A 23,854-nucleotide genomic window follows, 5' to 3' on the forward strand; every position below is an offset into this window, starting at 1 on the left:
TTTCTAAACACTTATCAGTGCTAAAACAAGCAGCTTCGAGACCTTTGCTGACTCCTCCTCTCCAGTGCCTGAGCCGGGACAGGTAGGGAGCACCTCGATCCCCTACGGTGTAACAGCCAACAAGCAGTGTTAAAGCTTACCCCACTTGGTGGATGTGCATGCCCTTGTTGGTAGGGCTGGCAGGGGCCGACTGAGTCAGCGAGGAGGTGTCGAGGATGCGCTGGGGACGGGCGTTTACTGTTGCCTGGAGGGAGGAAAGAAAGGCCAAAGTACTGAACAACCATGAGTGCAAAATACCGACCACAGTTATTTATTAGCTAATAAAATCACACGCCTGGGGTTAAATGAAGTTAAGCTCTCTATTAAAGTGCACGTGTAGGGGTGTTTAACAAYGCATATGAAAAGCCCCTGTGCAGTTCCCCCCTCCCACAAGATTACTTTACCAGTTTTAGTCAACAAACACTTACCAGAAAGCATCCTGTTACATGATGCCTGTTACGGCTCTGACTATGGCATAAACCTTTTTCCCAAACCAATTACAACCTCAGACCCATACAAGACCTCCAGAGGTGGCCGCCAGCATGCTGCGGGCTCCCTGGGCCAGATGCTCTGGTTAACCRGGGCTCTCCCTGCAAGTCTGGCAGCTACACGAGACTGCCCGGTTGCCTTCCGCCTCCCCTCCCTCGAGCTCCTCGGGGGACGTCGGTGCGGGAGCACGGGCTCGAGTGGCCGGGCCCTGCCGCAAAAAGGCGCAAGCGCCCAGCTGCGAGCTTGCAGAGGCCGTTTCCGAGACGGCACGAGAACRTGCTGCCCCCTCTCCTGGAGAAGGCCTCAAGCGCGAGCCAGGGGATCGCTGCGGAGAGGTGCGGACGCAGCCTCCGCATCGGCTCGCGCTGCCCTGGGCTGAGCCGTCGCTCACACTGCTGCTTAGAGAGAGGAAACTTCACTTTATGGATCCCTTTCCTCCTCTTGCACATCGCTCAGCCTCCTGTGAAATACATGGCTTCTACAYGCAACTTTTAAAGGAAGCCCCAGACTGGCTTAAAAGCCTAGAGGACGAGTACGGCAGTCCCTGCTGCCCCTCAGGCAAGTTGACTTTCCCTCTGTCTTGAGCCCCAAGTGCACGAGTGCTACTGCTGCTGGGGCAAGTCCCACGAGACCAGGCTCGYGGCCCGAGACGGCCTCCTCATGGGGCACTGGCTAACCCTGTGCGATATCTTCCCGTGTCCCACCAGGAGCGAGAAGGGCTCCAGTGCTGCTCATCGACACAGCGAGGTCTTCCAGGGAGCAGAGCATCTTACACGGGGACGGGAAAGACGATCACCCAGTGAGAACAGAAAGAAAGTAGAAGTAATTTAGCAACTTAGTGATTTATTATTATTCATAGCTAGCTTTAATTAGTCACAAAGGCCCAGTTTGCAGATCATCAGGGCTCTGTCACCTGAAATGGGTCAGGCCARCTCATTTTGCAGCGGAGGGATAAGGTCAGCTAGGGGCAGCACACAGAAATGAGCACAGCAAACAGCCTTCCCTTTTCTTTGGGAAAAAATAAATCAGGAATTCCTCTTCTGAAAGCACTATGCAATCCGAGGGCTGCAGTTCAGGGATACGACAGTGTGTGGTGTTTGAGGTAGTAGTTCCCCATTTCCTGGAGATTTGCTCTTCTATCAGTCGACCCATCTCTTTTTCAGGTGGGGAGATGGTCATTCATAATTTTGCTAATTGATTCCAAGTTCAGAAAAGCCATTTACCAGGGAAGGATGTTGTACAGGAATAACTACTAGGATGATCTAATCTCAAGTATTCCATTAAAAACAGTTGGGATGAAGTAATCTAGGTTGGAGCAAGCTTTCCTTAATTAACTGTAATTTCAAAATCCTGAAAGGGTSAACATTGCTTACTGGGTCCTTTATTGTTTTGATGCAGACAAAAGCGTGTTTTGGATTTTTTTAATGCTCAGATTAGGAAGGAAAGTTGTACTGTTCCAATTTGTATCACAAATATAAATCACAACACAGCAGCAATCCAATGAGAAAAACAGCGATGTCTAATCAGTCTTAGAAATAAAGTTGCGTATTTCCAATCCAGGAAGCATGCATGTCTGTGCAACCTACTCACCAACTGCTCAGAAAGCCATCACCCTATTTAAAGACCACTCTAGTTCTCCTGTAGAACAAGATCTACGTTCACGGTGCCATTAGAAAACCAAATAGAACTTGGCACATTTGGAAAACAAAAATTCTGCTTTTAATTCACATCTTGCCTTGCAAATAGTTATTCTGTAATAGTTATTCTGTAAATTCAGACTCTTAATAATCTGAACTTTTGCAYACGGTCACAAAATTCACACTAAGGATCCAGTGGATTACAGCAGAGGATTAAAAAGCTTAGCAATATTTACTTCTGAAGGTCTCATACCGCATGACACTCAAGGTACTTGTCTGAACATCCTTCGGGGGAACTGAGCTACATGACTAACACCTACATTGTACAAAATATGCTTAAAAATCCTAAGTGTTTAGGCACAGAGCTTGGCAACAATTTGAGGCCAAATATTTAGTTCACCAAAAATGAAGATTCAGTTGACCTGCACCATTCAGAAGTACAAGCCCACAGTGAATTTGCTCAGGTCCTTCAGTCCTGACAATCAAAAGTAATGTCCCACAAATCACACTGTTTTATACAGTCATGTTAAAATAAGGATGCTTCAGAYGTCTTAGATGCCAAAATTAAGCCTTTTCTTCCATGAATTTTCCATACTGTACTAATTAGACCAAAAGGATTAAAAATTTGAATATCCAAGTGCTTTATTTAACCTGAAGTTGTATTTTTGTTTCAACAAGAAAACCAGTTTTGTTTTTATTCAACACTATTATAACTAAAACAACAAAATGGAAAAGGCACTGCTTGCACTAGCTCTACGCAAGAGGCCAACGGGCCTGCGGCCAGCSTTCAAACTCCTCCCCTTTATATCCAACCCAAGCTCTGTTAGAACCAAGGAAAGACTTCAGTATACAGTTAGTAGATTTTTAATTGTTACTAATTATCATTATGTGCCAGACAACTCCCATAATCTATCTGAGCTCACACCAGCAGAGATACGAAGTCCAGGCTATAAATCCTGGCAGCGCTGCTCACACAGCAGGATCAGTGTCCCTAACAGAATGAATTAAGGCCACATCGTAACCCAGGATCTGATGCCTTTTCAGAGAGTTAATACAATGCTACAAAAAGAAACCTTTCCAGAAGTACCTAAGCCAGGTGGTGCTGGCAAAGGCAAAGCCCCTGGTATGACAAAGTGCCCAGGAGTTGGCTCACTACCTGCACAAGTGCCCAAGCTGCTGCACAAATGGYATATTTAAATGCTTTCCTGACCTTATGGGTGAGGCAAAGACCAACAAGTAAGTTGTGTTCACTGAAGCATCCCCAGACAAAAATCTTTTTAAATGGGAATACTTCATCCATTATTTTGCAAAACCATTTGAAAAGTCCTTGCTTTAAAGAGCCAAGCATGGAGCAACTGTCAAGGAGCTTAAGATGCCTGATGTTCATCCACTTGAGCTTTCACACTCCTTTCAATGCCAAACATTTAGGTCAAAACATTTCAAAATCAACATAGAATTTACCAAATCAGTTATAATATTCACAACAGATATCACAACATAATGATCAAAATTCCCTAGCTCCTACCCCTCCCTTCACAGCAGCGCTAGTGAAGACATCTGCAGGGCACAACTGCCTCTTTATTAATATTTATGGATCTCTTTCCACTAGGAAGGGAGAAAGCCCTAAAAAAATAGTTAAGTAGAATTAACACTATTCTGCAAAAAGCCTTCAAAAATGCAACACAGAAGTAGCTTCATATATCTAGAGCAGACAGGCGGGAGGTTTTTTTTTTAACTTTTTTTTTTTTCCCTTAATCTGGAATTTCCAGCCTGGCATAGTAATTTGCTATGTACCTCTATCATTAGAGAAAAGCTGACCTCATTGCCCACAACTGTCACAATTATTTACTACCCCAAACTCCAGACTTTACCACCTGACTCACATATATACTTAAAACAAATGAAAGAGTTTAAATGAGGAACTATTCTCTTAAGAGAAAAACAGATTCAAAAGCAAGAAATCTCTAACACATTAAAATGGTAGTGCACAATGCTGGCATCTCTTACTGCAACTTTAGCTTAGAAGCCTAAGTGCAAAGACTTAGGGTTATTCATTGTAARTCATCAGTAAGAGACGTCATCTTGCATTGGGATGGCTCATGGTCTTGATGCTAGAGCAACTAGAAAAGTGGAATCCAAGCATGTGGGAAGGGCTGCRCTCGATTAGCTTTCTGATACCATCAGCTGGGGCAGAGAAGGGGGGAAGGCAGTTGGTGAGAAGATGTTCTGGGGTGGCCTGGTGCTTTGTTTCAGGTGGAAGGTGCGGGTGCTTCTACAGCTCCCCAAGCTGGCAATTCTGGATCAGCAGTGATGGCAGCCTCCAGGGACATCTTGTCATCCTTGGAGGATGAAATGTGATGAGGATGGTGGTTTACGCCTGAATTGGAGAGGTGAGTAGTGGCAGGGGTGTCTGCATGCTGACTCACATGTACTAGTTCACCTGGATTGGAGAGCCGTTGTGGCTTCAGTCTGCAGGCCAGTCCCACTTGCATAATCTAGATCAGTTTGCAAACGGATAATTTAATGAAGTATATTGAAGGTTTCTCCCAGGGACTGATCTAGACAAGTAGACTTCTAAACAAGACCAGGTGTCTAAGGACTGTACCTAATTTATGTCCTTAAACAATCCCAAGCCCTCCCCCATTTATTTATTTTAACCTGATCTAGAGTTCATACGAGTGTTTAATCATTTGGAGAATCAAAGGTTCCTTCTGCAACAGATTCAGATGGAACTAGGATCATTTACCACAGCCCTCCAAGGGATCTATTCCGTTCAGCCTACCTACACTTTGCCTAAGTATGAAAACAATTAACATACAAAAGCCTCACAGACAAACACGAACAGAGAAGGGCATACCTTGTAGGCGATGCTGTTGAGGACTTTCATAGCCAGGTCAGAGACATCAGGATAAGGGTCAGCAGCTAGGTGAAGGAGTACTCTCCAAATCTGGGTATAAACACTGTTGAAACTCACGCCTAAAATAGGAAAAAGAAAACAAAGCCCCAAACACATGACAATCCATTGACTCCAACTCTTTGATCTTATGTGAGAGAATTCCTAAGAACTCCTAACATCACAACAGCAGCTAAGCAAATACTGGGAGAAGAGCTCAAAACCACCCTCTGTAGAACAGTCTCCATCTTGTCTTCCTTTGGGAGGTCTGCAAGAGTCTGTAAAATGAAAGTGGGAGCAAACAAAAGAAAGCAAAGAATAGCTAAATAAGTTGCAGTCAAACTGCTAATTTTCTAAGCCCTTGAAGCAAGTTATTTGAGAAGGCCACACAGAAGACTGAATGTTTGCAGGGCCTGAGCTAAAACATTAAGGAAACACATTTGCTTAGATTTGTATGTTTATTTTTATTGCTGTTTTAAAGATTAATATTCAGTTTATATGTTCAGGGTTTTATATATTCTACAAGGGTATTAGCTTATAGAATGAGTGCTTGAGGAACAGCCTCTTCAAGGAGCAGTAAGTCTCACTCGTTTTTTCTTACTGACCCTGGTGTCATCATCTCAGCTGCCAGTTTGTTACTTAACGCGAATCTGCACTTTTGTATCCAGCAGAAGCAACTGAGAGATTCAAAATACAGATCAAGTTAATAAGCATTTGTAACAACTGACAAAAATTCTGTGAACATTTTGTTTTGCTGCTTTTAGGTGAATCCTTAATTTGTTATTCTTTCTCCTAACCCTCAGAACATTTAATAGATATAATACCATCTTTTGGGAGATGAGCCATTTGGACAATATCAAAGTAGCAGTGCTAACAAAAAAAGGAACTAAAATAGSGATTTCAAATGAGTCACAATCAATGGTAAATGACAGATCAAGCTGTTACTGCATTTGCTTTGGTGTTCCTGGAGGCATCTAAATATAAAGTGTTAAGTTTGAAATAAAGGGTCCATGGTCAACAAGCAAGTTCTCACCTTGCGTATCCTGAACCTGATACTCAAACCAAGAGAAAATAGACTTGGACAGTTCAGTTTTGAACTTTGGCTGAAGAACACAAGTAGAATGCAATTATAAGCTCCAGCAGTATACACTCTGCACTTTTTCCCATATATTTGTCTACATTAGACAAAGGAATTTTTCTTCTGCCAGAAAAACTCCCCCAAAGTGTGACAAAGCATCCTGCAAAGCACAAGGCAGGACTTTAACCCCATCCCTTCGTTCAACCAACCAATGAAGGGGTCTCTTATTCAGTTGATGTCCAAGGGATTTTCCAAGAGACTCCTACTGAAAGAGTTTCATGCAGAGATCTCGCAGACAACTATTTAGGACAGCAGCCCCTGAACAGCGCTGCCCTCTTGCAGGATGTTATCTATACAATAGACTCCTATAGCTCATTCTCACCTTTCCAGTATTGGCAAGACACACTACCTTGGGTCAGATAAAGACCCAACAACACTAAATCTGCCCAGGAAAAAAGATGAAATCAATAATCCTAGAAGGCAATAACATCAGTCAAGGTACACGAGCGTCRGAGCGTGCTGATCTGTCATATTTGGTTGACACTAGCTGAGGACAGAGCCAAAAGCACCTGAAATCAAGGAGCACATGACAAAAGCACAAATGGGTTTGGCCAAAGGGACTTAATGTAACTGTCTAATTTTTCACTTCTGCAGATCCAACTCTGGTCACAAGAGGGGAAAGTCACTGTCTTTTTCAGAAGCCCTTTGTCTACATTTGGAAACCCCAAACCGGCAGCACACAGTGAAGGAAGTCTTTGCTCRGACGAGGGTTAGGCCTCTCAAGTGTAAGGGATGGTGGCACAAGGCTTCTCTGTCCTTTCCTGGCTTCTGACCGTTTTGGGCTTAATTTCACAATTGCCAAGTTCATCCTGGAAGCCTCTACTTCCAGAAAAAAAAATGGAGGGGGGAGGAGAGAAAGTGAGAGACAAAGTGCTACAAGCTGTGGGAGGCAAGAAAAAGCCTCAGCCCCTGCAGCAGCTCACCAGGTAGCATCCGCGAAGCCTGCTCAGCGCTCTGCCTCCCACGTTCGGACCTGTGCTGGAAGTTACATAAGGACCAGTGGGAAATCTCCATGGTTTGATTTCCTTTAAAGTCCACGAAAGACAGTAAAAGGAGAGGGAGAGAAAAGAAGATAGAGAGGATACCAATCAAATTTTCCAGCCTCTCTGATAATATGCTCCTTCATGGCACAGTTGTGAAGAAAAAAAAAACCCAAATGACATTTTTTATACATCTAAGCATCATGTAAAACAAATTTAAAATAGAACTGCGCCCGTGCAATTTCTCATTCACTCAGCAGCCTTTGAAAAGAACAGAGGGAATTTCTACAAGGGCTCCTCAGCCTCGGAGCTGGAGCTCGAGGGCTCTTCCCGTCCTGCACCGCGCAGCCCCGTGCCAGCGCTGGCCACGGCACTGACCTCACCAAGCAACACAGCTCTTGTACAGATCCGAGCACTCGAGTCAGCGCGACAGAGGAAGGCGGAACAGCGGCTTGATTTCATATCATGGACTGAATAAGAAAWAAAAATCCATGAGATGCAAACAACAAGCCAAGCAAGGGGGACGGGGAATTAATTTAAGCAGACAGCGCTGTAATTAGTGAGACTGATTCAAAGCCAGTTAAATGGACCTTGCAGTAAAGATTCAGAAAATGATTCCTTTCAGCTACTAATGTAAAAAATAAATTGCCTTTCTGTGCCAATGACTTTGATTTTGTTTACATATATGCAACTCTTAGTTCACTCTAATAGCAGCAACATACAATGCAATGGTTTAGGTCTTTCARCTTGGTCACTGAGTATGCGAAGAGTAGAGCCATGCTGGATGGAAAAAATGAGTGCTAATGTTTTTATTTACTCTTTTTGTTTTGTCAGGCTCTGACATAGTTTCTTTCTAACCTCCTTTAAAAATCACTGCAGTGATTTTAAGCCCTGATCTCTGGAAGAAGATGCAGTTCACTCCCCCCCCATTCCAGCACAGCAGCAAAAACTGACCAATAGCTAAACCCGAGCTGCACATTTTGGAGCGGAGACAACTCTTATTTGTTTTTGTATATTCTGCCTGCAGGGAAAAGCAAGCTTTGGACTGACACTCAATGAAAACATATAGCTGAAATATGTCAGACTGAGCGGTACCCGAGGACTCAGCCATCCGATTCCCATCGGTGCTAATGTCGCCTGCTTTGTGCATTCACATCCCACAAGCCTCCTCTTTTCCTGCGAGTGCAATAGCAGGTCCTGGGAGACCCAGGCTTGGATGAAGAAAACATCTGAAATTCTGATGCCTCTCTTAACTCTGCTTCAATAAATGTGAGCAGCAGCCTGCTCCTTAGAGAGGGACCAGCGCATCAACTCTGCTTGCAGAGATCTCCCGTGGCCGCAGGCAGGGAGTCCCCGCACCCCAGCCGGCACGGGCCCTGCCACGGCCTCGCTCTTGAGGGGACACGGGGATGCTGGGGTCCCTGAGCTGCTCGCGGGGCACGCTCAGCGCCTCTGGCAGAGGCCCTGAGCAAGGCTCAGCCTGAGCACGCAACGCGAATGTTTGCAGAGTCCCTGGCTGGCATGAGCAAGGCAGCCCGCAGAGCAGGCAAAACCACTTTAAAGGCTGCACTCACCAGCAATTCAAATGGCAAAACGCGAGCACCAGCAGCAGCTCCTTAGGAAAAGGGATGCTCCCAGGCCAGCCGGGCCAGGGCTGCCACCACCAACACACCCAGGCAGCCGCCCCGCCGGACAGCGCCACATCTCTCGTCCTCGCTCGTGGGCACCCGGCACCACCCGCTTCCCGGCCTGCTTAACCACGCAGCATCGTCCCCGGCCACTGCACCAGGCTCCTCCAGCCGCCTTCCATAACACGGGGTAAATGCTACAGACCTGACGGGAAACATCTGTGGCAGCCCTCCACCTCTGCGAAGCATTCAGATACTTCTGTCTTGCTACTATGAAGTTACTATGTGTAAATGTTGCCAACTGACTCATTACTAATCATTATGACATTACATTTAAATATATTGTCTGATAATAAAAAAGGAGGCTCCACCTGCCCTGCTCTCGCTCTCTTCATTCTCGTGGTTCACTGCCCATGTCATTCTCTTGCCTTCCTCCGACTATAGTAACCTCCTGCTGTAAACGGTATTTCAACATYGCTTTCCAGAACTGACCCAGTGATGGGGCAAAGGATTTTCAGCCCTCAGTCTYTCCTGCTGGAAAACAGAACTGGCCTCCAGTGTTTCAATGCTCCAAGTTTCTTTTTTTCCGTCCTTCTATGATCATTCCTTAATTTAATCTTTCTAGCCTCTCCGTAGGACAAGGATTTTAATCATGCAGTTTGGGGATGAATAATCAGTCTCAACGTATGCACCCTCCATCTTAATTCTTTTTCTTTTCCTATCTTAAATCAAAACAAAACAAAATTAAAAAAATATTTGGAACACTAAGATTAATGACTAGTAGTATGGAAAAAGAACAGAGGCTTATCCTTCCATCCAAACTGATGTCTTTGTTGACTAACCAAGACTGCCTGCTGCCAGCTTGGAAATATACAGGTCAGAAATAAAACTCTTTTCTGGTAGCTCAGGACTGTCTGACTGAGGAGCAGTCTGCCACAAAACAGCACACCTAGACTACTTGTTGCATCTTGGGGGGCACTACCTGAGGGCATTTTGCCTTTAGTTAGCTAGGAAGCTCTTYGTAAAAAGAGAGAAGAGAGAGAGGAAAGATTTTCTTCAAGCTTGTGAAAGGGGCTGTATCATGCGATGACACAAGGTCAGGGAGTGGACAGACTGACCCGGAACACTCCCTCTAGCACAACACTCCTAAAATTGCAAGTGGGAAGAAAAGTTCTGAATATCAGTGAAACAACTTAGGGAATACAGAGGGGAACACAGCATTAAACTGTGGTTGACAATTTCTACTTTTATTATTACAGACTAGATTTTGCTTTGCTTTGACTCTATCAGTCTTCTCAAAGCATCCCTTTTGCTACTTTCTCTGCCTCAAATATTTGGCACGGCCATTACTGCAGAGCCAAGTCACTATTACGTTTTCCAAGAGACAGAGAGTAAAGCAAAATGTTTCTTCCATCAAGACAAGTGTACCACCCAGGCAGACCCCTCCATGWGCTACACCCACTCTTCCTACCAGTATTTTATTGCAGACTAAAACTTTAAAAAAGGCCTTCACCTGAAAGGAAGAGGACACTTTTGGAAGCCTGCAGGCTAAGTTGCTGCTGWCTCCTGCGCACAGAAAATCCACATTATGGGGTTAACACAGGTATCTGCATGGCAACCACGGAGCTATGAAAGGGTGGCTGGAGCTGATGGGATTTTGCAAACTCTTTCCTTTGGGACCAAATGAGATCAGGTTGGAAGACTGTGATTCTTCAGCAGAAATGAAAAAAGCCTGGCTTTAAGCAGGCGAATGCTGAAGGTAATGGGATTCTGTGTGAGTTATGAATTTTAAACACTTCTATAAGCTCTGTCGTTTCCAGCTGGATATGAGCTCTTCCAATTGAATAGGAATGAGGGAAGCTTCGGAGAACTGCTCTTTTTGTTTTCTTAATTTCCCGTCACTCATCTCTGGCTGATCTCTAGACTCTTTTCCAACTACGCTGTAAAGCTCTTGTGAGATATACACAAATCATCAAGTACATATCAGTTTGCACCACTGTAAGTGAGGAAACTCAAGTTCCAGTTTAAGACAGGGAGAAAAATTTCCATACATTCCTGTCATGCTTTAGAAAATCCAATTTCATTATCTACCATCAAAAACAAATGATTTGATAAAGTTTCTAATGGCTACTTGATTTTAAACTACCACAGTGTCTTTGGCCTTAGTTAATAGTCAATGATACCAACTACATCTTTTTGGTAGTATGATCCCAGAACCTTTTGACCGAGTAGTGCAGTGTATAAGGTTTTCACTGATTTTTGAATCAGTGAAAATTATGGGCACATTTACCAATTACAAAAAAGTACATAGGTTCCCCCCACATTTCTCTGGTGCATACTTCCTCTTCTGCTCCACAAAATATGAGACCATTCAAAAATCTAGGTCCTGCATGCTGTCTCCCCTATTATCTCAAAATGRATTTGGATTGTTTGAAAAACTAACTTGTTTAAAGCAATGTTGTTGTGACAACCAGACATGTCTAGCACAGTTATTGCAGAAATATTTGAGCTGAACTAGTTCCATGTAAAAATTTCAGCTTTGTTCTATAAAAGAAACAGAARTCATCCATTACATGCAAACTAGCCATGCACTGCAAAAATGCAACTCAAATTTCCTTTCCTCTGTGCTATAGCACTTCACTCTGCAGTGTTCTGTGYATTATCCAGGACAGGAAAGGACTCAAGTGGCATTAAAAAGCTCAGTTGACCTTACTGATGTTACAAGCTGTCCAGGAGGAAATAACGGGACAGGAGYGGAAGTACCAGGATCGCCCATGGAATGTTTTGCACAAAAGCAGATTTCTGTAAAGTACCCAGTCTTTTTGCACCTAAGATGCAACCTGGAATTTCYTCTTCCATAAGTCTCATTTTAATAGTTCACACACAGACCTGCATAGGAGATTAGTTAGATAAGTACTTTTACTTTTATGAGTAACCCAATTAGATGGCTGTGCTGTATAGGAATACAGCCTACACGAAAAACAACCAGGGGAAGCAGTTAGTGCCAGGGAGCCCAGCTGTTTTGCCCATGGAAGAGGGAGCCCTCATTTGCTTTTCTAGCCAATGAAGTTGCAGTGGAAGTAAAATTCCTATATGCACATTTCTGTGCTCAAATTTCTAATGGGACTGCAATCTGTCATAGTAAAGCATATGGCTGAAGCCCAGCAGCTCTGTCATTTCCAGTTCCTCCATCAAAGAGGCTTGAAAATTAAGTTTCCCACTCTGCTTCCTGCATATAGCCGACACAGACATAAGATCTGCGTTTCTGTTATTATAAGAACTCTTGCTGGAGTAAGACCTAGCAGGAGCTAAAATCGGTGCTTTCCACAACTAATGCAAGCATGTAAAGAAAAGAGACACCAAAGGTAAGAGAACCTTACTCACCTATCAGGGAATTCAGAGAAGAGTAAGAGCTGACTCGTCTCATTTTGTCGATAGTCTCAAACGATAGGATATACTCTTCGTTCTCAGGGCTGCCCAGGGTGCTGCTGGCACTGCTGCTGGTGCTGAGATTCCCTGGAGAAAATGCAACAGTACTTCCAGCTGCCAAAAGAAAAGAAGCAAGCTTTGAAACAAGATCTGGTGAGAGAACAATTTTTACCCAAACAACACTTTTTAAAATCCTACAATACCCAGTGAAGGTGTAGACAAATCCACAATGTCCCCTTTAAACACCAAGCATTTAAACAGAGTAAGCATCAAAGCACCAGCAATGATTCAGATGGTTAAAAATCCATGCAAGTCRGCAAGTGGAAGGTGTCTTGTTTGGTCCCCAAATACTTATAAAATCAATACTAATGACCAGGAAATTGAAACTAGTTAGGATGGGMTTATCATATAACTCCTTGGAGCTGGCAGTTGGATAATCTGTGGCACATTGCTAGTTTCAGATCTTGTTGTTTTGCAGGTGGTTATCTCCTAGCTTGCAAGAGAGGGTGGGAAAAAAAAGAAACGGTARAGAAAATGAAAAGAATTTTGAAGTCTCTCTTACATTCTTCATTCAGGCTGAGGTTCTGCAAGGACTTGTTCAGGTTCCTAGCTGTGGTAACTGCTCGGATATTCCCATAAGAGCTGACAGAGCGCAGCCTTGGTGTACATGGACCATCTCKCACTGGTGTCAAACTCCCACCCTCTGTAGATAGAAAATTTAGCAATTACAGATGTAACCAACGAGAATCAATCAACAGGCTATCATCACAGCAAATATAACTAAAATATTACTGATACGAACAGAATTCAGTCATTGCCTAAAACAGAATAAGGAATAATGAAGGATCCTCTCTGCACATAATCAGCAAGGACTATGCTTCCTTACTGTTTAGGACGTGATTTGTTACCTCCAACAAAAGCGGAAGAGCCAAGCCTTGCCAGCATCTGCAGACTACCAAGAGAGACAGGATGACTCGTTCTTTCCAGGTTGGTGCTGGGCCACTGCCCAGATATTGTGCTAGGACACACTGCTAGAGCAGATGTCTTTTAGTAATGGCATTTAAGTGCAGGGTTCTGTCTGCTTCTGCTCATTAAAAATCTGCTAATTTTTGCATTATAAGGAATAATTGAAATCCTTGCTTCCTGGTCAAATTTCAGGCTTGGTTTCAAGTTATATTTTACTCATGACCTGGATACCTATAATCTCATCCAGACAACCTATTCTTCATTTTCATTCCTGAATGCGCACACAGTATCATGGCTGCAGAACAGGTATTTTGTTCCACTACAGGGGTAGCTGCATTATGGTGGTTCGAGCAGTGCTTCCAGTGCAGCCTATTTATAAATTACTTTGGGATTCTTTGGAATAATGAAAAGCACTATATAAACTGCAAGTAATGAGCATTTTCTGCAGCAAAAAAGACAAATGCAGGGAAGCTTATTTTCTAATATGATTCATTTATTCAGACAAYGAAGAGAATAAATTGCTTATTGCAAAGATAATATATGCTCTTGCCTCCAAGATTCTGTTGCAAAAGTCCCAGTATCCTTGATGATTTCCAGTGTGCTTAGTGTCCAAAGAGAATGTGAGGTTAACAACAAATTCCCCATATAAAGCAACACATGCAACAAATGGGTGGCAACGCAGGCACAAAGCACAAGGTTCTTCACCATTTCTTGTCTGGTGCTTTGCACCAAAGGGTATGTTTGGTTTATTGTCCTATAAGTAAGGCTTATTAGCCTCATCAGGTTAGCATACTAGTGAMGTTTTAGATGTTAAAGATGCTGATGTTGATGAATTTTCAGAAAAAGAAAAAATCAAGTCTGGGAAGCCTGTGTACCTTACTACCTTGACAAATACACTTTAATCTTGATCTGAAGGGAATCCCTTCTGAGCTTGGCAGGGTGTTCAGTCTCTACAACTGGCTGGTGAACTATATCTGTCTTTCAGAGTGAGACTCATCTCAGGATGCATTTTTCCAGTGGAATACATTAGTACTAAACAGATATTATAGCTATGCACCATTTCACTGAACTTTGTAGCAAGAGTCGTTTGACAAATCACTACCAGAAAAAAATTTSTGTTGGGCAAACTCCTTCATCAAAATTCTTCAGAACTATCAGGCTGTAAGTTTCCTGCCCACAAGAACACAGAACACAAACCTGTGGCAGCTGGAGAAGGGAGAGGGTAATTCTTCTCCTCTTCCATGAACTGCAACGCAACAGTGCAGAAATTGCTCTCATACTGAACCACTAGATGACTTAAAGCCACCACCAACTCCTAGGGAAATGGCAAAAGAAACAGGTATTTCATTGTTATACAGCCCAGAAATAACAGATGAAGTGAAAAGGAGTTGTTATACAGGTCAGAAAGAGCTAACCAAAGGGAAAGAGATGGAATGATACAGCCAATATTGTTGATATTGTTGGACGGCTATCCATACTACTGCTGCTGCTGCTAAAAGCAGGAACAATCAATAGCAATAGGCAAATTCCTTCATGAGCAGCTTAGGYTTCCTGCAGATCAGCTTTACATGTTCTCACATTCTTTCCCACCACAATAACAACCTCATTGCCCTTTATTCCTTATATTCCTCTAGTACTTAACACAGAGCAATCTTAGTGCCTCCCATCCGCTCTCGGCTAGAAAACAGCAGCAGGTGCTGCRGCAGGATCTGCGCTGGGCACGTGCTGCCTGCCTGGCTCCACGCACATGCTGATCAGATCATTCAGCCGGCCAAGCAGGACAGAAAACCGCTGAACTCCTCTTGCAGCATTTTCCTAGCAGGGAAACTAATTTGGATCTCTCTCCTGCCCTCTCCTCGTTTCCTATCTTTGACATTTGACATCCCTCTGATAAACACTGCAGTATACAGACCCCTGCATACGTATATGTTGGAACCAGCTTAGAAAAGGTGACTTGAACTTGCTCRTTTTTTATTTGAGATAAATTCTACAGCAACTGTCCCGTTTGGCAGAAAATGTTGCAAGGGATAAGATGAAACATGCTCTCACTTGAAAGGGTTGTGGGGTGTAAAAACTTCTAGTTGGATACTTTCAATTAGAGGCAAGAAGGCTTACTTTGTTCCTCTATATTTCAAAGATTCTCGTTATAACTGAATGGCTCATTTTTTATGATGATTACTTTCACAGAAATGCATATAAATAACACTGAAAGACAGAGAGGTGATATCACATGTCTATTCATCCTAAAGAACATGCTGTTACAGCAAAGTCCATAATAAATAAATGGAGCTGAATAGTGCATTATGTTAAATTTAAAATTATATGAGGCTAATAGGCCCCAAATAATTTCAATTTAAAAATGCATGGGTTTTTTAGTCTCTGTCCCTCACTCTGTAATATCTCCTCCTCTAGGGTCAAAGACCTCTGAAGGAAAGAGTCAAATCTTCTCAGTGAGGTTAAATGCCAGTATGGCTGATGGTATTTACTTATCCCAGGAGACTTTTCACCATAAAGCAGCTCAGAAGTACGGGATCATGAGATCTTTTCTTGGGACGTATCTCAAATCTTGGGATRGGAAGGCCCAGGAGCGTAGGTCAGAGTTCAGACTGCTCTTGAGAACGCAATGGCCAGGCTGAACAGTGGAGCATGCCACCACCACACACGGGTTCACAAGAAAAAAGGCTCCTCTGCAGCTCTGCTCTCCTGCGTGCCTTCTCCTTACAGCAGTGGACCAACAAAATCCCCTCCTGACCTGCCAAAAACCACTAGATAAACCAATGCCAAAGACATCAGAATTTATCGGGTTTTCTCTATCTTTGAGTTAACACCACCAGGAGGAATAACCTTCTCCTCTTGGAAGGAGCTTTCTACTTCTTTAAAAAAATAAGGGAGACTCAAGTCCCTGAGAAACCAACCCTTTGACAAAATTAATACTCATCTGTCACCGAGTGGGGATGAGGGTACTTTTTATAGTTGGCCTGGAGAAGTATTGATTTTTCTTTCACTTAACCAGGATGATCTGAAGAAAGCCAGAGCACTCAGCTTCAAAATTAATTCTTGTCAACAAAAAGTCTTGCTGAACAAGCTCCCACCATTCTTTGCTTCTGCTGGATATTGTCAAACAGATGTAGAAAGCGCTGAGGAGGAGACTGGTGTGCAGCTGGAGGCAGGATGTGACCAGGGCTCTGGGGATGTGGCTCAGCGATGCCATGATGAATCCCAGTGTTTGCGTCCGGAGCTGAGCAGCGTGGCCAGCCTCATCCCAACCTGCCTGGTAGTAGCTATGAGAACGATGCCACAGATCCGTACAGGATCACCAGGCAGGTCGTGCTGGGCGTTGCAGCTTGGGGGCCTTGAATTACTCAGCGAGGGGGGAAGAGTGTAGAGTGGTAGAGGTGGTAAACATGGACCCTCGGCTAGGTCTCATTTGCACGGCACTTTAAAAGAGCAAACAGGACAGCTGGGCTTGGTTGCTGTTCTCTGTTCAATAGGCTAAATCTCCAAAAGAGATATTTATGCATCTCGGAGAGCATATAGCCTGAAATACAAGTCTCTCTTGAAATAAGCTGAAGTTTAATACACTGCAACAAGGCAACAAAAATTAATCCTCACGATGCTGATGACACCTTGCCAGGCTGCTGATGTTCTAGTTAGGTAAACACAGCAGTAAGGACACCTAAATGTACCCCATGAAGGAGGCCAGGAACTATTTAATATATGATTGTTGTACGATGGAGCATCAGAATTTGTAAAACTTCCCAAATCTGCAGAAGTACCATTGAATCAGTCTGCTATCCTTCCTTGCTGCTTCTAAAGGCAGTAAGATCTTTTTACTGAATGGACCTCTCCTGTTCTCTCAACAGTGCTCTTCCTCCCACTCCTCCTCTTCCCCTAGAATTGCCACATATTCCATGTTTCCAGCAACAGATTAATATTTTATTTAAATCCTGCGGTCTTGTAATACAAATTTTGCAATCAAAACAGTAACAAATGTCCCAGCCTTAGCAGAACAGACAGTAATTCTTGTTTCAAGATTACAACTTCAGCTAGAATTCTCAGGGTTTTGGGTGCCCAATAAAGACTTCATTCTAACTGCTCTCTGTCCTTATCCTCATTAAGGCATTGTCTTTAAATTCAAAGAGCAGGATATAAAAATGCTCACAAAAACCTTGTTATTGTTGATATCGTTATGCCTATTCCACTATGATTAGAAACAGTGCAGAGTTCACCAGCGTTAGTCTCCCAAACTTCCACAAAACCATGCCTTTTGTACCTTTCTAACCATAGGGCTCCCATCATTGATGAGCTGGGCCAGCATCATAGCTACGTTGTGATCAATGGTGGTGGAGTGATCAGTCCGCTCAGCTGAGTTGCCCACGAATGTCCCCAGTGCAAAGACTGCAGCGCAGCGAACCTGGGAGAGAGAAACATTCATCAGTGTTTTCCTTTCAGTTTGAGGTTGGAACTTCCTACTGGGATTTCTTATCCTCATAAATGGGATCTCTGGAAACTTGGGTTGCGTCAGGTAAATAGTGGAGACTGAATGGAAGTCCACAGACAGCAAGAACAAAATCAGATTCAGCAGAGCACTGAGTTTTAAGTATTAATGGGTGCACAAATACATTTACTTTACCAGAACATTCAGTGACCTTCCCATGGGTGATTTTTTCCAGTTGGCACTGCCTAGAATATTAATTAGCAGAAATGAGGTACACAGGCAGTTATTGTTGGGATGTGTTTCTCTTTTATTAAAGAGCGCAGAATTACAATCCCTGATAAGGGCATATGGAAAAGCATCAGAGGACTGGGCAGTGGTTGGGGAAGGAGGAAAGATGACAGCCCTAATCAGGGAAGCTTTGCCACATCACACCAACAGCACAGGGATCAGATAGTTCRGTGATCTTGCAGCTTGCCTCGGCACAGAYTGAAAGTGGTGGGGATACAGTGTCACCAGTGACCAMGGGATGTGATTCAAAGCAGGAGCARCCCTCGTGGCTTTTTCAAAGGTGTTGATGGGCCACAAGGAGAGTTAGMCTGACCCTTGCACAAATACTGTTTATGCAATGGGGAAAAAACGAGCAACAGAAAGGGTGTAGACAATTTTAAGACAGAAGGATTAAGTCATTGTAAAAGGGAATAAGAATAAGCTTTAATCACTGCAAGTCAGCAATGGCATTTATTTCCAGGCTTACTTCTCCCAAATGCGATATAATTTCACCAGTTTGGCAAGAGTCTGTCAATCACAGTCCTGCTCTGCACAGGAATCTCTTCTCTTGGAGAGTTTGTCACACAGGTGAAACATATTCAATTAAAGATGCATTTTTACACATACCAGGAAGAGAACAGTTTTCATATTCAGACAAAAAGGTTAGAGTATTTTCTGAAATAGACAGTGAGTTGTAGGAACACATTTTTAAAGAGCTTCTCACGCAGACATGATCAGAAAATGTAGTGCTTCCCAACTCCTGCTTCCAAGATTCCAAGTCATCCGGACAGTAGAAATTYCCCCCAGCATTTCTTTGGTTATTTCTCACACAGGGCTACATGACTTGCATTATCTTGAAGAAATAGTGGTAAGATCTTTTTGAACCAGTATATGGGCATAAAGATTTTGAAAACCCTAGTTTTAAAAGTCCTTCTGTAGCCCTCCCGCCCCCCCCTTTTTGTAAACAATTGTGACAACTCAACTGAAATTTATGTAAAAATTTGGATTTTTACCTCTGGGATCGGATCAGAGAGGAGACTGTAGAGCTTTTCATGGGCACTGTCTCTCACACCACACCACCTGGCTGAGTCAAAATTCTGCCAAATACGTCCTAAACAAATGGCCACCCATTGACGCAGAAGAGGATGTGGATCATTTAACTGCTCCAGGCATATAGCAATCAGGTTTCCTTGAAGGCAGGCTTCCTAAAACACAGTTCAGTGCAATTTAGCATTTATTTTGGATGACAGCTTCCCACTTCATCAAAATAAATGTATTTTTGAAATAGGAAATCAAGAGAAAATAATTACTCTGTGGTTATGAAGTTATTTTGTTGCAAAATACCATTTGAAAACAGCATGAACTATATGCTGTTACAGCTAGTCAAACAGTTCAGCATTAGAAATGCTTTCTGCAGTGCATAAAGCCTGTATTTCCCTCACTGGAAATATTCTTTGCACCTGGCAGAGCCCCAAGGTTTATGGCTCATTCTGTTTGCCTGGCTTTATACCCTCCTGAAACCTTTATCACAGCCATCAGGTTTCCACTTGACAAGAACTAGGCACTWTTTCTTTAATAGCACGTCAGCGTGCTGCCTGGAGGGGTAGTTGATGAGATGTGCATCTCTAGCCTCCGCTTCCAGGTGCCACGTACATGATGTGTTTGTCACACCTCCTGGTCAGCTGTTTTTTTCAATCCCCAAAGAAGTAATATCAAGCAATCTTCCCATTTCAGTTTTCCAGTTCAGGGTTGTGCTTTAATGCAAGTCAGGCACACTCAAAGTAAAGGCACAAGGTGGAGAAGGGCTGAGAGAGAGAATGAAAGGAAAAAGCATGTTGTAACTCACCTGTCCTGTGTTGTAGTTGTTAACAATCACAGCCAGAATAAAAGCAGTCATGGTCCTGTGTTCAGCCTTAAAACAATATACAACCACTTGTTATCTTGCAATCAGGTCAGAGAATAACTATATTCCATGCTTTCTGAAATAAGAGATCATTCTGAACAGTTTGCATCATATTAAAAGAACAAGAGAGGGGAAAGAAAGAATTTTCTCATCACCCAATCCCATCACTAATTACAACTCTGAGACATCTTATAAGCCATCCTGTTTCACTACTCCAGCTTAAAATATATATTTTTTAAACCTCCCTTAAAATATATATTTTTTTAAACTTCTCTTARAATATATATATTTTTTMAACTTCCCTTAATTTTTTTTTTCACCTAGAGATCACGAATGAAAATCATTTAGTATTTCAACTTTCCCATTTAAGTTCAGGATTTCTGAAGCACTTTTGCAGAAAACCTTCTATTGAGGTTTGGGAAAACTGTGGACATTCCTCATTAAGGGAAATTGGAAAGAAAAAAAAAACAAACCCTAGACCTCACTATATTGTTTTAGATGAAGAATACAAGTATCTATTTCAGGAAACCATAAAAAAATATTCTGCAGAGGGAATTACACAAGTTGCAATGAAATTTGAGCACCTCTGCATCCATTTACGAGGGCAGCTCCCAACCCTTGTTTTCAGCACTGCTGCCTTGGCCGTCCCCTCAGAGAACCGGCATTTTAACCTCTCTCACGACTCCCTTCGGCAGAGCGTGGCRTTGGTAGGTACAGGCGGGAGGCAGTCCTACCCTATCGCCAACTGCATCCAAACAGCAACACCCAAGCAAACAAAGCAAATGTTAAGAGCCTGAAAAAATGATGACATGTCCTTACTGGCATATAAGGGTCTGCCAAAACAGAAAGGAAATACTTGTGACCGTTGTCCTTCACAAGGTCCGCTTGGCATGACTGAAAAGTGAGACAGAGACAAGGGAAAAAAAACAATGAGTACAAGAACCTAAATATATTTTTTCCTCCAGTGATGTATGAATATTTCATGTCTTAATAATTTTTCTCAAACCCAGTTTTCATCTGCAAAGCAAAAGAGAGCAGAAACCCTCTCTCAGGACTACAACCAAACAGCCCCTTTTAAGAAGGGGCGATAGAGCGGTATCTAAAAGCAAGGAATCATCCTCGAACTGGAGAGAATGAGTAACTGAAAACATGKCCTAGACTTCCTAGAGGAAGAGTTAAATTTGCGATCTCTCCCTTCCATATTAAACCTTTGACAGCATTTGACAGCCAAAGGGAAAAACAAGAAGGAATCTGATTAATTAGATTTTCGACATTTAACAAAATAAAAATTATGTAAGATTACATTCTATAAAACCCTCTAGTCTAATTCTCCACTTGATTCCCATTCCAAACCAAGGCAGTTCTTTCACCATAGACCAAATTTCCTGACAATTGCTGCTCACCTCCTTCAAATTTTAAAGTTAGATCTACGTAACTAGTGTAAGATCCTGGTGACATTCATAGGGTTCCCCGGCAGGGAGCAAACGCCCTCACCTTCTCTTTCACAGACCATTACCTTCCTGTGCTAGCTGCCAAAATTCAAGAAAGCAGCTCGTGCACACGCTCAAAGCCGCCACGCCAGAGCATCCCTGGCAGCCCGGCACAAGGCCCACGGATGTCGCACGCGTTCTCGGGGTCCCTCTTCCCCCAAAGTGCCCAGCTGGCCTCACCCGCAGGACGGAAGAGCTCAAGAACGTTTCGGGTCTGGCACATGACCCACCTCATCTGAACATCACCACCTGCTTGCCCAGGATCACAGCAGGCTCAACATGATTGTATAGACAGTCTCTGGCTCTACATTACTGCAGCTAATTTTCCAGTTCAGTCCGTCAGCCCGGAACTGAGAATAAGAGTCTAAAYGAATATTAAGGCACCACCTTTCACAAGCAGGACAAATCTTGGCGCCTGCAGTGCTCAGTAAAGCTGGCACACGGCTCTGGTGCAATGACCCACATCTGAGCGATTATCAGTAAATCTGTAGCGGGGTGGGGGAAGCAGGAGGAATTACTCATTCTTCATACTCTATCCGATCCCTGGCTGAGCTTGGACTATACTTTGGCAAGATGAATTCAACCCATCTACACAAGCGAGACTAATCTCCRTATTATTTAGTTAAGTGATGATATGTATTAAAGCGGTACAATAGTACCATGTAGTAACATGATCTTCTAGCACACGCAGACAGAAACTGCAGGGCAGCCCCACTGCGAGGAATGCGGGTTTTTCKGGAGCAGTATTAGCAGTGAGGCACGTGGCCTGGATTCAGCGGCTCACAACAAACACTGCGAACTTTGTCCTGCAGCTTTTTTTGCTGAACATACCAACTCAGGCTTCAGGAATGACATATTAGGGTCAAACAAAGAGAATTCATACTCTAAAGTGAAAATTTAAGAGAGAAAAAGTGACTTGGCGTTCAGTTTCCCTCCTGACTGTGATTCTGTTGTATGCTTCATGTCAGAGACAGGATCATGTATTTTTTATCGGGCAGGGAAGGTGAAGGAGTGTGCTAATTGCTGAAAGGAGAGGGGATGGCAAGACAGAGATGCAAGAGAATATTTTATTGTTGAAGGGAGCAAAGTTAGTGTTTTTGGCAGACCAAAGAGCAGAGGGAACGAACCGATGCCAGGCTGCAGCTACAAGAGGATTTCCTGACTTTTGTGTAATGCTGCACAAAAAGTAGGTTTCTTTTCTTTCTTTCTTTTTTTATTCTCAGCTTGAACACTTTCTATTCCTTAGGAATTAAAAACAAAACAAAACACACCCCAAAAAACTCTTCAACTGTAGATTAGATGCCAACCATGCGAAGGCTGCCCAGCATTACACTGCTTTTCCTTGTTCTGCCGCTATTAACAGATCACCTGAGGCTACATGGAGGAAGACAACTTTTATAAAGCCAAAACTGCTGTAAAAACACACTTGCTCACACCTTCACTATTTAGATCCTGTGTATATGATGGAAAAAGCCAGCAATCCTTCTTCTTCTAGGAATAAGCAGCTACATTTGTGAATAATAATGCAACCTGGCAAAGGCAAGCTGCAGGGAAGGCTGGAAGCTCGGAACACGCAGAAAACATAAAGCTCCTTCGGCCGGGGAGCAACGCGGGCACAGCTCTGCCCTTGCTCTGCAGCCGGCTCCGAGACCGCCGACAGGCTCCGGCACGGAGCCAGGGGCCCAGCCTTAGCCCCGCCTGCCTCGTGTATTTGTGAATACTCTAGGGAAAAATCATTTGATTATAAATGGAATTAAAGCAGATGAATCCAGATGTTCCAGCGTTTATTACGGACACCTAGACCTTGCGCACCAACCATTCTGCCGGAGGCGCAGGGCTTCTCTAGCACCGCGTGACGCTGCTTGGAGAGGCGAAGCAGGGCAGTGGCAGCCTCCCCGCAGCACGCGCTGCCGCTCTCCAGAGCCCAAAGCCTGGCCGGTCTCACGTACCTGTCTCAGCTACACCCAAATGCAAAGAGGAAGGAGCTGAACGCCAGGCCTAGYGACAGCGATCTCGCCAGGCAGAGTTCCCTGAAACCACGCAAAATACAGAGGCGGGAGAGCTGACGAAGGAACGGCGCTGTCTGGTTACTGGAAGGAGGAAGGTTATCTGGGAGATAAAACAAGTGCACGCCCTCCCACGCCGGGACAACAGCTTCTGCCCGGGTGACCGCTGCCGCTCCGCTCTGCCGAGAGCGGACCCGGTCGGAGGCCGGCCTGCGCTCGCCCCGCACGYGCCTCTCACGCCGCAGCGAATCCCTGCGGCCCCACGGGTAACTACCGCCTCTCTCTTTCGGTCAGAAAGATCTCCCGATCAACTAATTGCATCCACAGATGAGGGAATTATCCGTATGAATACACAAGTTACGTATGATTACTTACCTGCCCTGCTTAATTACTTATTTAACACTACAATACACACACGCACACACGAACTAGAGCTCTGGTTAAGGCCATCTTAAAAAAAAACATAATAAAAAAATGTTTTTTTTTTTTTTTTTTTTATTAAAAAAAAAAAAAAAAGAGAGAGAGAGAAAATCACGCATGTTTCTTTACTG

The 23,854-nt window shown here is 43.6% G+C and overlaps 1 protein-coding gene across 5 annotated transcripts in view; it reads right to left on the minus strand.

The window, feature by feature from the left end:
* Positions 1-23,854, minus strand: part of RPTOR (regulatory associated protein of MTOR complex 1) — a 160,726-nt gene that overhangs the window by 40,031 nt on the left and 96,841 nt on the right. For 3 of the 5 annotated variants that reach the window (XM_085311914.1, XM_085311910.1, XM_085311909.1), the window contains 10 exons: positions 20,627-20,701; positions 19,751-19,816; positions 18,918-19,109; positions 17,473-17,613; positions 14,397-14,514; positions 12,796-12,936; positions 12,189-12,347; positions 5,023-5,141; positions 4,592-4,660; positions 141-244 (listed from right to left, as the gene is read on the minus strand). In XM_085311914.1, the coding sequence (XP_085168040.1) occupies positions 141-244; positions 4,592-4,660; positions 5,023-5,141; positions 12,189-12,347; positions 12,796-12,936; positions 14,397-14,514; positions 17,473-17,613; positions 18,918-19,109; positions 19,751-19,816; positions 20,627-20,701 (1,184 nt within the window). The remainder of the gene's footprint in view (positions 1-140; positions 245-4,591; positions 4,661-5,022; positions 5,142-12,188; positions 12,348-12,795; positions 12,937-14,396; positions 14,515-17,472; positions 17,614-18,917; positions 19,110-19,750; positions 19,817-20,626; positions 20,702-23,854) is intronic. The other 2 variants (XM_085311913.1, XM_085311911.1) reach the window with 1 other exon arrangement.

This window comes from Rhea americana, unplaced genomic scaffold (assembly GCF_003343005.1).
Source record: "Rhea americana isolate MKP2758 unplaced genomic scaffold, rheAme1 scaffold_351, whole genome shotgun sequence".
In the NCBI taxonomy this organism is placed as follows: domain Eukaryota; kingdom Metazoa; phylum Chordata; class Aves; order Rheiformes; family Rheidae; genus Rhea; species Rhea americana.